At 35.1% G+C, this 17,408-nt stretch overlaps 1 protein-coding gene across 1 annotated transcript in view; it reads right to left on the bottom strand.

Annotated features, from left to right (window-relative positions):
• Window positions 1-688: 688 nt before the first annotated feature.
• The window catches only part of CFAP47 (cilia and flagella associated protein 47), a 342,408-nt gene continuing 325,688 nt past the window's right edge, over window positions 689-17,408 (bottom strand). The window contains exons 61-64 of the mRNA XM_028523447.1: window positions 13,149-13,320; window positions 8,424-8,585; window positions 4,703-4,871; window positions 689-901 (exon numbers count right to left, since the gene is read on the bottom strand). Of these exons, the coding sequence (XP_028379248.1) occupies window positions 689-901; window positions 4,703-4,871; window positions 8,424-8,585; window positions 13,149-13,320 (716 nt within the window). The remainder of the gene's footprint in view (window positions 902-4,702; window positions 4,872-8,423; window positions 8,586-13,148; window positions 13,321-17,408) is intronic.

The raw sequence follows: 17,408 nt of genomic DNA, 5'->3' as shown, positions 1-17,408 counted from the left end.
CACCACAAACAGACATCATTGTGGCAGCAGCCACAATAGCCTGTGGTCAGACTGACCCTCCTGTACCTGGGAACAGCCAGGCGCTTTACCTAATCCATCATCTTGGCTCACATCTTGGAACCCTGAGGCACCTGCCTGGAAGAACAAGAGACTAACCTCTCCCCTAACCCCTCACAAACCCCGCCCTTTTTCTTTTAAAAACCCCATTCTTGCCCCACCCCCTGGGATTGCAGTTGATGCCCACTCAGCCCACCTGTAAGTGCAGCATCAAATAAAAGCACTTGGATCAGATCATCTGGTTCCTTCTGCTCCTATTTCTCTTGCATTTCTAACACCATATTATATGCTAATTTTACCATTAACGTTTTAAAGGCTCATAAGCAATGTCAACATGAGAAAGTGAACAGCACCAGTAATAGATATAGTATTATCATCAAAATTACAGTTTTCAGTTTTACTATAAATGTACTCCTGTAGTTTAAAAGTGAACCAATTTCAATATTTGCATCCAATCCATTAACTGAGAAATTAGGTATAACATTCAGAGAATAGATTTACCATTAAACATAAAATATACAAGACCTGTTATAATTGAAATATTATTCCTCAGAAATAGTAAAATGATGAAATAACAATCACAAAAATATGTTGTTTTACTTAAGAACAAGAAATATTTTCAAAAAAACATTTATTTTTTCTTCAGCATCAAAGGGGCACCCTTGATGGTAGATGACACCCCCGTACTTAGGAGCTTAGCATTTTCAGTGATGAAATTTTGCCGATGAATTGGCCTTTCATCAAACTTCTTGTTAGTTGTGTCAATTTTGGCTTTTACATTCATTGGTGGCCCAATGACTTCAGGAAATCCATTGACAGCATACAAATAGTACATATCCTCTGTCTGCAAACAAGGAGAGGAAGAAATTTTGTACAAAATATGCAAGGAGTGAGGAAATTGTAGGAAAACGTTTATCAAATTAACACCTTTCTTCTCCATGTAAGGTCTAGGAAATATACAAAACTGAAAGAGCATGGATAAAAGCAAATAATATGGAAAATCAATTCAGAAAAGCATTTGGTTTTATGTATTAAGAAGCATTCACTAAGTAGTTTTTCACAATTAGAGGTCTGCCCTGTGAATGAACTAAGCATCCATCCTATGTAAATGGAAGCAATCTATTGGTGTGCATGACAGTGTAGCCCAGCAGTAACTGTAACTAACGGAAACAGTACACTGCATGGTGAACCTATACATGACAATTTAAGTGTGGCTATAGAACTGACTGCCAAAATACGTAGAGCTGCTTCCATTTTTTATTATAAAAGTACATAAGTAATATAACCATTTAAAAGTTCTGAGAATAGTGTAAAATTATTAAGGAAAATCGTAATCTAAATCCAAGTCAGTACAATTTATACAGGGATTTATTTTAAAATCCTTCATTTATTTTGCATAATGCACAAGATGGCAATATTATGTTAGGCAGTCTAGCATTTTCTGTGTGGTTTTGCTCATACTTAAATCCTACTGCTCCTGCAGAATTTCCTGACGCTGCTTGTGTTCATCTAGGATTTCTTCCTTGCAGTAAGATTTGTACCATACATTTGTACCATGTATGTTCAGAAAACTCATTCAGGGTAAGTCCAGGTCAAATGAATACTGTAGGAACATCAGGGTTTAATATTTATCAAAGAATGTTAAGTGCAGGCATTGCTTGTGCATCTGGAATGGCCTTATTTTAATCATAACTGGCCCTTCTATCTAGTGTTCACAGTAATCATGCATTCAGAAGCAATGAGTCAAAAGCAGAACAAACCAAATGTCATTTGAGTTAGATAACATTTTACTTCATATAAGAATGTTCAATTTGAAAAACAAAGCTATATTTTGGTGATTGTGCTTATGTATTATAAATTTGTACATTACAAGTGACCCACTTCATTAGTGAAAATGGATAAGCTACATTAGGAGACCTGCCCTAGGGCAGAGGGAAATAAAGGGGGGATAGTGGAACAACCGTAATAGCATAATAAATAAAACATATTTAAAAAAAAAAAGAGAGACCTGCACTAATGACCCACACAGTGCGTATACCTGAGGGAGCTATATGAAGGGGGATGTGCATTGTTATCTGAAACCTAGTAGGTATAAGTGGGAACTACATGTAAGGATTTGTTTTTTTACCCAACGCATCTCCAAGACCCTTTGAAAATAATTGCTAAATGTTATTGTGTGCATTTCAAATAAGATACAAAGAAGTTTGCAATAAATGACGGTGAGTGTATGTATATTTATATATAGCACATAATATATAATCCAAATATATTTTTAAGAAGTTGTTCATGTCCTTTATTCTAACACTCTATACATATATTTTTAAATTAAAGAAATGAGTCAATGGTAATTTGAACACTAAATGGGTATTTTATATGTGCTGATCTTAAGAAATTATTTTCAACTTTTAGATATGATAACATATCATGGTTATTATTTTTATCTTTTACAGATTAATAAAAATTGTAGATAATAGCATATCTCGAATTTTGTTTTCTTGTTTAAAAGATGTTATTTATTTATTTATTTTTAGAGGGGGGGAAGGGAGGGAAAAATTCAGGAGAGAAATGTCGATATGAGAAAGAAACTTCAATTGATTGCATCTCATATGTATCCCAGCTGGGGACCAAACCTGCAACCCAGGCAGATGCCCTGACTGGGAATTGCACCAGCAACCTTTTGCTTTACAGGGCGATGCCCAACCAAGTCACACTGGTCAGGGCAGATGTCTGAGATTTTCTTCAAAATAATATGGAAGGTGGGGAAAGGGGCGGGAATATACTTGAAGTAGGATTGTCCATGAGTTAATAATTGTTCGCACTGCATGATAAGTGGATTAAGATGAATTATTCTCTATTTCTACACATATTTGGAATTTTCTATAATAAAAAAAGAATCAACCAAATGGTGATTTCTTAAACATAGTTCAATTTCAGTGTCCCCCATACAAGTTTTGTCAAAACATACCACTTCATTACTAATGAAAACATCATGTTCTCAGCTGATGCCATATACCATCTTATTCTCTCACAAAAACCCTTCAGTTCTGCTTCCAGTGACTGCATTGTCAAATTGACAGAGGGCAACTAGGCACAGACTTAGTTGGCAAAATGTCCTAAGTAGGCAATTTCAGAAATGTCCACTGTACCTTAGATAAAATGATCACCATTTTAATTTGTAAATCTACTTTTAAAGATGTCACTTAATCCCCTTTGATTAAAAGGCTGTCTTTATTTCCTGTGAAGCAGGTACAGCAGCATGATCATTTTAAACCAAGTGTCAGTGCAGCAAAGGGCAAGGTACAGCAGGACTCTAGAGGCTTTATATTTTTACTACCTGGGTTGCAAGAACTCTCAAAAAAGTGAAAAATATAAATACTGGTCTCAAGCAGTACTCAACATTATTCTTTTCTCTATTCATTAAAGCAGTAGCAACAAATTTGGATGCCCACAGCACTGCCTAATGAGTGTCTTATTTAGAAGTCTGGTGATCACTTTGGCATCAATGATTGTCATGAAACATGATGACATATCCTCTGTGCCTGTGCTACTGAAATAGTGACTTTTTAAATTTTTTCTGTTGTTAAAATATTTTATTTATTAATTTTTAGAGAGTGGGGAAAGGAGGGAGAGAAGGAGACAAATATCAATGGGCCATCTCTTGTATGTGTTCCAACCAGGGACCAAACCCACAACCTGTGCATGTACCCTGACTGGTTATTGAATCGGTGACCTTTTGTTCAACAGAACGATGCCCAATACACTGAACCACACCAGTCAGGGTGGCAGTGGCATTTTTTTCATACATAATTGGAAAGTTGTCTTTAGCCTGAATGTTTTTAGTAAAATACATGTGTAAAAATTTTATGGAGAAATTTGGGTACATTTTCAAAATTGTATATGTTAACTCTTAATGAAATGATCACTTTAACAGACTTTTCTAGTAATGGCCAGGCCTATTTTACAGTGTGTTTTTTTTTCTAATTCAAAATAAATTTTATCTTCTACTTAATCGTCTCCATTTTAGACTTTAACATTTTGATACTACCTTAGGCCTTAAAGTTTTCAAAAATTGCTATCTCAAATCACCTAAAGTCCTTGATTAGGTTATTATACAAAACATTATGTTACCATAATATTACTTTGCAGTTATTATTTGTCTGTTCCCCATTTCCTTAATATGGAAGGAAAATAATTTCTTACTTCCCATTGGTGATGACAACATTTTTGTTGTAGACCATAATTAAAAGTTCTTTACTGGACATAAGAAAATTCAAATAAGGCAGAGCAGTTGAAATATGCCACTTTTGTATGATAATATTGCTATTCTTTATCTGTGATCATTGGGTGTAACCCTTTCTCCCTAGGTCAGGGGTGTCAAACGCATTTTCACCAGGGGCCACATCAGCCTCATGGTTGCCTTCAAAGGGCCGAATGTGATTTCAGGACTGTATACATGTAACTGCTCCTTAACAGTCAAGCGAGAGCTCAGTGCTGCCACCAGGTAGAAACAAGGTGCCAGGCTGGATAAAACAAGGTGGGTGGCTGGATTTGGCCCATGGGCCTTGAGTTTGCCACCTGTGCCCTAGATGATTTAATGCATTTAGTGACAACAAGTATCCTTGACTATTGCCTTTATAGAACTCACCTGTATTACTAATTTTGCTCTGTAGTTTCTACCATATGTTTTGGGTGTATAACCCACAGTGAGGACAACTCTATCAGTGTCACTAGGGGGAATTTCTCCAGCCTGAGGTTTTACGAAAAACTCAGGATCACTACCAGGTAGGAAGTATGCAGTGAATGGATCAGCACATCTGAAACAAAAATATAAATATCATCTTTAAATTTTATCACTAGTGCAGTCTCTTTGTGAGAACTCGATGAACAGAGTTTATATCCTTGTGCACTGGCTAAAGTTAAACACTAACACTGCCATGCAGCTGTGAGTCTGATACTTGTCACTTTCTGGGATGCTTACAGAATAACAGTGAGGAAGCATCTTAAAAATTACTGAAGAATGTCATTCTCTCCAGTATGGCAAAATGGAATCTTAAAGATTTTTTCCATGACATCTTATATTTATAAAATGCTTTCTATACTAACATTTGGAATAACTCAATGTCTTAAGTGAAAACCCAGTAATTTGTAAATAAATTCTTATCTAAAATGCCTGAACTCAATAGCTGTTATAAAGCTTTTGTTTTTATTACTCTTCCAATGTGATATTTGCTCACTCTCCTTTTGTTCTCACATTGTGAAGAGAGAGGAAAGTAGTTTACTGGTTCATTAAAGATCCTTGGGCCTGAAGATGAGTTGCTATGATCTGAAGTGAATTGAGTGACATGTAAGATTCAAGTAACCAGCTTCCTGTCAAGGTTGATTAAATTTGAAATGAAGACTATGGAAGAAGTTGAGGAACTTCTTGGGAGAATAAAGCAGGACAGAGGCACAGTGCATGGGAGATTGTAAGTGAGAAAATAGAAATCCAAACTGGCAGGGAGAGGCAGGGAGAAGGTAAAGAACTGTTTCCCAGAACAGATCCAGCAGTGAAACATAGAAGATATGGGGAGTTCAGGAGGGGATTTCCTCATCCATTCATGAAATATGTATTGAGCATCATGGCAGAGGCTTTGAAAGGTGGACTATGGATATGGGTGCCCTGGATTGGAATGCTAGTTCTATCTAGGTGCATGACTTCAGGTAATTTACTAGCCTTTTTGTACCTCAGTTTTCATATCTGTTAAATGAAGTTAATTTCTATAAAGCCATTAAATCAGTGCCTGACATGTGGAAACTGCTCTATGAAGATCAATCAATAGTAACATAGTCATCATTATGATTGTTGTTTTGAAGCCTTTTATTACCAGTGCTAGGCATTGATGCATGATCTAATTATGAACAAATTTCACTACTGTAGATACAAAAGATGAGGAAAAATTAGAAATAAGACCTATGTATTGCCTAAGGAATGAATATATATAAATGAAACCTGCTGCAAAGACAAGGCACATGCATTAAAAGAAAAAAACAATGAATGATTTACACAGTGCTATAGGAGTTTAAGGTCTAACTGGTCAAGTAAGATTTTATTTTGAATAAGAAGTACAATGAGTAGAAATCAGAAAGTTGAAGAGGTGTTAAGAAGGGCATGTAGAAGCAGAAAGAAAATGAAGACAAATGCTAAAGAGCAATGGGTAAGACAGGCTCGGATAATAGTGACTTTTACCATAAGATGGGAAGAGAAGATCTGTTTTAGACAGCAAACAGAGGAAATCTGGAAGGTCTGAGCAGGCTAGGACCATGAAGTGCATATATAATTTAGATGCCACCTTGGGTAAGAAACAGGGAACTATCAGATGCTTTTGACAAAAGAAGTTTCATGTTAAAACATTGTTTTAAGGAGATTGGTTTTATTACAATGTATAAAATGGGCTGGAATGCAAGGAACTACAGATGGTATTAGTGAAATAAAATATATGTAGAATTAGGGGCAGCAAATGGTAACAACATTGTATATAATTGAAAAATATAATTTGGGAGTCTTATTCCAATTGTTTTTTCCAATGTTGCATTTGAGGAAAATATTGGTTATGAGGAAATCAGTTGAAACTATTTCACTAGCCCTGAAAAACTTTTTGAATGCATTACAACAATTTCCATGTAATCCAAAATACCTAATAACTTGAAATATCTCTGGAAGTTGTAAATAAGACTACAATGGATTCAAGATGGCTAAGTGAAACTCAGTCTTATCCCATTTAAGAGATCCAAATATAACAGGTGATTGTACATTTAACTGTCCATCATTCATTTGGAACTAAGTGCATAAGATGCCTCCAGGCATGCCTAGTTCCTTTGTAAACTTAATTTCTATGGTGCATACAAGGACTAGCATGAGCCATCATGAAACACAGGCAGGCAAGTCATTTGTTTTAGAAATGAAGAAAACGAGTAAGTCAAGTGCTGCCTTCCCCTATTCCACATCTCAGATCTTGTATAATGTAAGTGAGGAATGTACTCACTATGACCCAGTAACATGAAACCCTTCACACTCTGCTTATCAAAGGTTGGCTTTCTGTGATCAGTAGACAATCTTTCATTTATAAGAGATCTGATCTACATAGGCTCTGTTGCAAAGAAAATTAGTGTAGTTACCATCAGATCCCAGTCAGCACTTTGAATATAGAATTTTGGGAGGCATTTATATGCTGGTTATTTGAAAACATCAATAAAATTGATAAACCTCTAGCCAAGTGAACTATAGGGAAAATACAGGGCAAACCATAGGGAAAATGGACAGATCAGCAGTTGCTAAGGGTGGGAAAGAGCGATGTATAGAGAGAATACAGGGGATTTTTAGGGCAGTAAGAATACTCTGTATGATATAATCATGGCTATGTCACTATGCTTTTGTGCAAACCCTTGGAATATTCAACACCAATGGTGAACCCTAAGGTGAACTATGGACTTTGAGTGACCATGACGTGTCAATGTAGGTTCATCTTTGTTTAAAAATGTACTATTCTGGTGAGTGATGCTGATAACGGAGGGGGCTATCTATGCATGTGTGGGCCGGGGGTGTAAGAAAAATCTCTGTACCTTCCTGTCAATTTTGTTGTAAGCCTAAAATTGCTTTTTAAAAAGTGTATAGAAAGACATAGTGGATGATTTTATTTATATGAAATATCTGAAGAAGGCAATGTTATAGAGACAGAGAGTAGATCATTGATTGCAAAGGGGCTTGAGGGAAATTTGGGGAAGAGATGGGAGAATAATAGACCTGGACTGTTGTTATGATAGAAAATTCTATAAATTTTCCAAAAAATTATTGGCAGGTACACTTACAATGGATGAGCTTATGGTAGGTATAGTATAACTCAGAAAAGCTGTAAATACATATTTCACATTTGAGATAGGGAAAAGTTTTGCAATCATGCTGCCATGTTATCACAAGTATAATAAAGATAGCTACGGCTGAGCAGAATTATAACATAGGAAATTGAATCAATAAGTAGCTACTTCAAATCCCAAGCCATTAAAATTTACTGAAGAACATTCCATTTATCTTGAACAAATATATTAAAACATCATTTGAAAAATAAATAGAAACACTATCCTAAATTTCAACATCTAATTATTTAATTTTGCTTCTTGTTTTTTGGTTTTCACCTTGTAGGACCTACTTTCAAATTTTTAAATACAAATTATGAAATATATAAAGCTTTGATTCATAGAAGCAATATTGCTCTGGCTTAACCAGCAAAAGATGACACAATAGAAATTTTCATTTTAAATTCTGTTCCTCAGTTCAGCATAAATTACATTCACAAAACCAGTTACATACTCTTATTTGATATATATATTACCTTTTCCCACCTGACAGCCATAATTTAGTAACAGCTTCCTTCAATAAACGAGTCCCTGCAACATTAATAACACCATCCACATCAGGCTCAGTAGCAATCAATGTTATGGGAAAGTTCCAGACCCCATCCGTTTTGCACTCTATCCTCAGTATAACTTGAGACCTTGAATAGAAAAAAAGATTATAATGGATACTATAGGATAACAAGCAAAGAGAATACAATACAGCAGATCAAAATCTAAGGTGAAAAATGTAAGCAAACTTTGTGGTTTCTCTAAAAACACTGGGAGTTTTATTCTTAAAAAATGTACATGACTGTGAATTACACTTTCAAAATAATTTTTAGGTCACAAGTTATTTTATCATTGTCCTTTTGAGGTAATTATTTTGTAGCATATGTTATTTACTCTTTAGTTATTACTAAAAGTCAGGAACATATGTAGATCTGACTCTGAAAATTTTCTGTAACCAGCAGAAGAGAGGTTGGCAAATGGTCCCAAATGTTATGCTAATAGATGTTCCAAATGGAAATATACTGTTCAAAATAAAACACTGTAAAAAGTTTCTTCAACCCTTGCTTCACCTAGAAAAATCCTATTTTCTGGGAACACTTAACAAAGCCCCATAACACTGACTTAAATTAAAGTTTTTTTTTTTAAAAAAGATTTTATTTAGTTTATTTTTTAGAGAGGGGAAGGGAGAGAGAGGGGGAGAGAAACATCGATGTGTGGTTGCCTCTCATGTGCACCCTCCTGGGGACCTGGCCTGCAACCCAGGCATGTGCCCTAGACTGAGAATTGAACTGGAGACTCTTTGCTTCGTAGGTTGGCACTCAACCACTGAGCCACACCAGCCAGGGCAAAAGTTTAAAAAATTGTAATGTTATTGATAATGACCACACATAGCCTATACAATAACATAAAATTTGGTGGCACTTGAGTTAATGAAGAGAGTAGAAATAGCCTTTCTAAGCCTTTGAGTGGGGGCAGAGTAGTAGCCGAAGTTGAGGAATGGATACCTCTTTGCTTGCTTAGTGTGGAAATGACACAAACATGATGTGGCAATATCACATGTCACATTGGACAAAGAAATCAGAATCCTCTTATGGAAAAGAACAGAAAGAACAGTTCTGGGGACTCTTACCCTCTTTAAATAGATATCCAACCATTTAGGGACTAATTGGACAATATCTTACCAAATTTTGAAGCCCCACACACTAAACAAGCAATTTCACTATTAGTAATTTCCCCCAGAGATATGCGTCAAAGACTTCAAGAAGTGATATGTATGAGGATGTTCACTTTTGCATTATTAATACTATCAAACAACGGGTACCAAAATTCAAACATAGTCCTTCAACAGAATGCTGATAATAAAGTGTATTATACTGAAACAGCACACTTAGCCCATAATAACTAATATAGCTTCTTGAACATATATGCAAAATGTAAACCTTACACCTGTACTTCTCTCGCAGTCTCCTGTCATAGTAAATGAAACTGTATCCCTCTCAGCACTATTTCAAGAGCACTATTTTGATAACTGGTCTTCTTGATTCTATTCTTGCCATCTACCAAGGAGGAGAGGACTTCCATAATTTCGAGCTATTGTTTTATTTTGGTTTTTCTTATTTAACTCTGTATCTACCTTTGAACCATCCCAAATTCATATGGAGCAAGGAATGGGAGAAATAAAGGAATATGCATATCTATGCACAAAGTAGCATTGTTAAACAACAACAGATCATCACCCAGCACTCACAGAATTTTATAAATTGTGCACAAATTGTGCAAATTGTCCTAAATGAGTCCCCCCAATTTATCCTTCAGTCATTTCCAGTTGTTTCTACCATAAAGATAAATTCATAGCCTCAAGACTCTATGTGATCAGATCCCCTCCAAACTCTGCAAACCGACTTTCTCCTTTGCCCACTATATTAGAGAAACACTGGCCTCCTAACTACAGTATTCACGTCAAATGTTCTCCTGCATTTATTCCGAGATCTTATCTATGTCTTTGTTCAGACATTATCCTTTTAAGGAATCTTAACTGTCCACTTACTTGATATATACCCTTCATAGCTCTGTATTCCTCCTTATTTATTTCCATCTTAGGTCAATCTGAAATGTTTTGGTTACTTATACATTTAATTCTCTCACCTATTGTACTCACTAGGCCATATAACAAAAAATGCAGGGTTTTTTTGTCCTTTTTGTAGATGCTAAATGATTTTTGAATAAATAAATCAACATGTTCAAATGAACAATGTTGACTAATTTCATTCAGCAGGCCAATTCTTTGAGTTAGTGGAAGTTAGACAGAGTTTTTGGCCCATAGCAAAGAATACCACTCAGTTTCAGGGATGATTTTATGAACCATTTTATGGCCAATACTGTGGATTTCTAACAATGTACATATGTGATATTTCTTATTCTAAGTTGTCTCCTCCAAAGTCTGTAAAATTGAACTTTGGTTTCTCATTCTGTTCCTCTCTTGAGCAGGTAAAAATTTCCAGGAAAAAGCTGAGCTAAGATAATTATTCTTTCTAAAGATGACCTAAGACAAATGATATCTATCCTTTGTTTTTTTTAAAAGGTCACATCTATGTTAACTTAGAATCATCAGAGAGATTCATGATAATATTAACTGTTGCTCTCTTAAGTATTTGCATTAAATCCTCGATTTTTATTGAAAGAAAAGGTCAAGAACTTTAGGAATAATATTCCTATTTTATTTCCTTTGTAAAACCACAATTTAGGGCCCTGATCATTATTTTTATTATGTATAATACTATTCTGTGAAAGGATGGATGCTACAAATTACCCCTTATTTATTATTGTAAAACATGTTATATTTTCCTTTTACCAAAATGTGATACTTTCTTTTTTCCTTTTTACCTTCCCAACCAGGAAGAAAGAATTGAATTTAATACATATTTTAATTATCTTGGTAAAGTGTAGTTTGGGTATAATCATATTCTTTTTTTTCATAGTTTAGAGCAATTGGTTCTATTTTAGTTTTTCTCATTTAACTGTGTGTCTTGCAGTGAACCATCCTAAATATATATGGAAGAAGGAATGACAAAAATAAATATATTTATAAATACATGCACAAAATAGAATTCTTAAACTGCATCAGAACATCACACAAGACTCACAAAAACTTATGAATCATGCATAGAAGTTGTCCTTAAATAAGTTTCTCAGACATTCACAAAGAAGTTCTAAATCTACAAAATGTTAAATGAGTATGAATTCACATTGGTTCTGCTCATATTCACTAACAACATTTTTCTCTTTTGGTTGCTGGTAATTTGCATATCACTAAAATTAACACAATACAAATCTAAATGTGTAAAAATACTGACAAATAAGCATAGAAGACTATGAAAATGAAAGAGAAGATAAAACAGGGTTATGTCAATGTTTATGGTGTACTTTCTTCTTGCAGCTTGATTTTATTACCACTTCGTGAAGATGACCCTCATATCTTTTAGTTATTGGCCTACATATTCCCAACCACTTTAAATATATACCTGGCTACATCAGATACATAGGTGAAGTACAGAAATGATTAAAAACACAAGTAATACTTGTAATAGTTTTTTCATTGCCAGGCTGCATTTTGTACTTTGTGCATATTGTGGTTCTGATCAGTATCACTGCATGAAGATATAAATAAGATCAGTATCACTTCATGAAGATATAAATAAAACCCTGTTTCAGATGTGACCTATCACATAGTATTTGCAGGTACTAAGTATCAGTTACCTACAAAGCAAATATAAAGATCCTGGATGAAGCTTCCCAGTGGATATTTAAAGTTCGCTATTCTAACATATTCCAATATAACCCTCTTAAACATTACTAAACTTTGTGCAACGTTATGGCTTTAGGTGGTAAAAGTGTAATGACAGAAATTGCAAAGTAGAAAGAGCATATTTCAGGATTGTTATCATTTGAACTAGTTTTGAGAAGCATCGAGAAACATCACGTTGCCAATGTATAATGCAAAGTCAATATTTCTTTTTCCTTTTTTAAAAATATTTTGTTTGTTTATTTTTGGAGAGGGGGAAAGGAGGGAGGAAAAGGGAGAGCAACATCCATGTGTGGTTGCCTCTCGCATGCCCCCTACCGGGGACCTGGCCTGCAACCCAGGCATGTGCCCTGACTAGGAATCAAACCAGTAACCTTTTGGACCACAGGCTGGCTAGGGAGTCATACTGGCCAAGGATCTTTTTTTCATTTAAAACATTTTATTAAAGTATAGTCAGCATACACTGTTCGATCAGTTTCAGGCATACAGCATTTATGATTAGACATTTACATGTGATCACCACATTAAGTCTAGTAACTATGCGTCACTATGCAAAACTATCACAATGATATTCCCTTTCACCTTTTTATTTTTACAAGGCAGACTGTTTTCTTTTGTTAATATTATACCCTAATGACTATAGGGAGGTCACAATAAGGGTATCTTAAATTTCTAATCATTTGGACTCTTTTCCTTCATCAGACACCTTTCACAGCTGTATAGCTAGAAAAAGACTCTAGTTCAAAATATTTACCTCAACAGCATCAAGTAGACCAGCATTTGGACTGTATTTGGAATACAATCCAAATATCAAAAAATGGAAGAAAAAAAATGGAAAGAAAATAAACATTATTTAGTTTGAAAGACTAATAATATTGCTTAAAGAAAAAAGGATAAAAAGCAGGTGTACCTCAATGGTTTCTTTGGTGAAAATACCAGGTTAAACTCCAATGTTATCATCTGAGTCTTGATATCATAACATTTCTTTGTCATAGATATAGTCACGCAGGGCTTTAACTCAGACTTCATTTTTTCAGATTTAAATATAAGTTCATATTCAAATTCACGTTTTAAAGGCAGAACTAGGAAAATCAAGATTAAAATGCATTTAAATTTAATTAAGTATGTATAGAATGGACATCAGTTACATGTCAACACTAATCATACACAGGTATTTAGAGGGAGGGAGAGGGTAGATGTTATTTGATGTGATCATAATACCTAGTATATTACCAGGTACATAATAGCATTCTGTATGCTTTTGTTAAAAGGTAAATAAATAAATAAATAAATGAATATAAAAAAATCACCAAAGATAATTCCCACCATCTTTAAATCTTTAAAATTCAGAATCAGAAAATAAGAAGTACTCAAATGGAAATGAATAGTCAATATTTACTGTAAAATATAAATAATATGACATGTTCTATATAATAAATATATTAAAGGCCTATACACATAATTTATAAAGAAAGATTTGAATTGTTTAATCAATATTAAAACAGTATCCCAATCTATTAGGACAGGATTTTCAAGTTCTGGTTTATTTTACTAAAAGAGAAAGTTCTTCATGTTTTAGTCTTGGAGTATTATAGATAATATGGTTAACCATATTTTCTTAACCAGTCAGTTACCAGAGGAAAGTTACAGCAGGGTGTTGTTAGGTACATCTGAAAAATATCTTAAAGCAGGACTACATAGAAGAGAAGCACAAACATTTATTATATTTGCTTTCCACGTATATGTAAGGAGCCCAGATTCAAAGTCGAGGACTTTGTTGCATGTGGGTCATGGAAGAGAGGTCAGAGAACCAGGACCTGGTCCACAGCTGAGCTAATTTCTAAAATCTTTCTCTAGTGTATAAGGTAAAAGTGATCTTTGGGCTCACAAAAGTGATAGCCACCTGGCTCTAAGAAATCCTAACAAAAGACAGACCATCTTTCAGTTGGTCCAACTGATATAGTTGATTATAATTTCTGCAATAGAACTCTGAAAAATAGTTTCGGTATAACAAGCCCAAGTCACATTGAATGATTACTCAGCAAACCTTATTAATGTAAAATAACCGTCTGACCCACACCCTCACGAGATCTCTTTTTTTTTTCTTTTTCCACATGTAAAAATAAATCTCTGACCTTCTGCATTGCTGGTTTTTGCCCTGTTGACAAATCGGCAATTGTTCCTATTGGTAACTGTTCTTTGCTGTAACTAAATCAATATGTCTACATATATTGTGTCTCTTTGTTTTGGGGATTGGATGTGGAAGTGTTCTATAGGAAGCCATACTCCATACAGAGAAACAGAATTTAAGAAATTGAAGAGTGTTAATGGGAGATAAAATTCCCATTTCAAGAAGCAAACACTGTATGTAGTTGAGATTTGCATCTGTTTCTGCTTAATTATTGAAGCCTTCATGGGAATGGCTGTGTCAGAATGATGATAGGAAAGGAGAAGTTAAATTTAGTTTCAGAACCATTGAACACCCTCTGGGGAATCTGTCACTATGGACACAGTAATTCCAATCCTAAGAAGATGCATTGGTACAAAATACAGCAATGCTTATCAGCTAGGGGATGGAGTGTGGAGGTGAGGCAAGTAGAAACCACACGAGTATATTTTCAAAACTACGTATGTCCCCCTTGTCTGTAACTTGAATACATTGACATGAGTATCTAAGGGAGAAGAACAGAATCAGGTTGGACAAAATCATGATAAACTGACATTCTGTATTATGTCTTAAAGCTTCTCTGTTTATTCTCTGCATTTTATTGGAAACATAAGAAACATGCCTTTTGCTATGTTCCTAAGTTGGAGAGAATCTATACAATACTTTCATGTGGACTGGGTTGATAAGAGCTAAGTCACTTAGGCCAGTGTAAATTAATTACCATCTGATTGTTAGATGAAATTATTCTCTCATCACATGCACACCTCATACCTTTAAGAGAATACACAATTCTAAAGCAAATGTGTTTTAATAAATGTAGTTTTCTATAACACACATCACAATTTCAAAGTTACAAGTCAACAGTCCTTTGGACTACTTAACAATTTTTTCAATATTGGAAGAAAATTCTGTCCTTTTAGAGCAAACCTTAAAAAGACACTTGAATTCATGAGATTACTAGTCAGGATAAATACATATTTAATTTCAATTGTGTTTTAACATATATGTAAATATTTACTAACCTCTGTTTTTTTCTATCTTACAATATGTAATGGTTATCTCATGCTTGTTTTAAAGCACCTCCCATTTTCAATTGTGTCCTATTCTCTGAAGATTTGCATGAACACTAAGAGCTGTAGGTTTTGTCCCATTTAAACGTTCTAGCTTTGGCTAAATTAACAAACATGAGGCAGATGATTTTTTACCCACATGCACCATCTAAACATATCTTAAAAACACAATACTTGTCTTATTATTTATTCATTTCTTTATTCATTCAGTGAATAATAATTGAAAACTTTCCTTGAAATGATGGTTCTTGTCCTCATGGAGCTTATGAGTGAGAGGAAAGAACTGCCAATAAACTAGCAATGATATCATTAGTTTTTAAAAATATTACTGTGATAACTGCTCCTATGGACAAGGAGGCTATGAGAGCAGAGGTCCTGAGGTGGAGACCAATAACCCAAACTGCAAGGCAATAGGAGCTACCTGGATGTAGAGAGAAATGAAATGCCTCCTAGGCATCAGAGAATCATGGAGGAATTTTCCATGGTGGAAACCAACTCAGCCCATTTGAGGAAGAACTTATATGAGTAGAGCAGAGAGAATGGAAAGAACTTGTCAAGAAGCAAAGCAGGCAAAGTTGGCAAGATAATGCCAGGTAGTGAAGATTTGGGACTTTTAAGAATAATGGGATGCTGCCAAGTGTTTTAAGTATGGAACTGATGTGCTCATTTAATGTACACTGTGCAAAAGGAAATTAGGAGATAAGTTACTGAAGATTCCACAGTAGTTCAGTCTAGGTTGTGACTGGACAGGAGTGAGAGGAAGTTGTAGATTAAGATCAAGAAGTGTGCCCTGACTGGTGAGGCTCAGTTGGTTGGCTGTCATTCTGCAAAGCAAAAGGTCACCAGTTCCAATCCTGGTCAGAGCACATGTCTCAGTTGCAGGTTCAGTCCCAGGTCGGGGTACATGAGAGAGGTAACTGATTGATGTTTCTCTCCCTCTCTTTCTCCCTCCCTTCCACTCTCTATAAAAAATAAATAAGTAAAACCTTAAAAAAGAAATGACCAGTTATGCATGAAGCGGGAACTATGTGAGCAGTCACAACTGGTAACTAGAATCACAGTGTTTATCACTTCAGTACTGTATTCATACCCTTAACATATACACAGAATATTTAATCAAACAGGTTTCAGAGAATTTCAGTGTATAATATATCTATATCTAGTTACCTACCTATTTATCACATCATAAAATAATAATGGTAATAATCATTTGGGCATGGCAGTGAAGTCATTACACTGAACAAAAGACATATGTGTCCCACCCAAATATTGTCCTTGCATAATTATCATTCAACAAAATGCTCGTATCATAGTGCTAGTATATCAGGCAGTGGGAACTATGTTGGCCAAGTGTTTCTGTTATTTGATTGAATTTTCTCAGGACGATGACTGAATTTTATTCAATATGGGAAGAATATCAGTAATTTTAAAAAAGAGAACACTTGACTGAATGTGCTAAATAATTAAAAAGTATTGAATTATAACAAACTTATTTGCAAAATAGTCTTTGAAATTATGTATTGTTATACATAACAATACATAATCTACACACATTTTAACCTATAAGAAATACATTTCACTTCCATCCAAGATGGAGGTATAGGTGGACGCACCGTATCTCCACTCACAACCAAGATTGGAACAACAATTTAGAGGCAGAATAACACCCAGAACTGACAGAAAATTGACCTGAATGGAAGTTGGACAGCCAAGAAGTTGAAATAGACACATTCATCCAGACCAGTAGGAGGGTGGAGCTAAGCAGCCAGGCGCAGGTCCAGGCTTGGAGAGCAGAGAGCGGTGGGTGTGTAAGGAATCTGGGGTGAGCAGGATCTCAGGGGGTGGACCCTGAGGTGCACGGAGAGACACCCAGCCTCACAGGAGAGGTCCTTGGAAGGTCCCATGGCATGCATAGGTCCACCCACATGGGAAT

Source organism: Phyllostomus discolor, chromosome X (assembly GCF_004126475.2).
Source record: "Phyllostomus discolor isolate MPI-MPIP mPhyDis1 chromosome X, mPhyDis1.pri.v3, whole genome shotgun sequence".
Taxonomy (NCBI): Eukaryota; Metazoa; Chordata; class Mammalia; order Chiroptera; family Phyllostomidae; genus Phyllostomus; species Phyllostomus discolor.
This window is presented reverse-complemented; position numbering and strand designations above follow the sequence as displayed.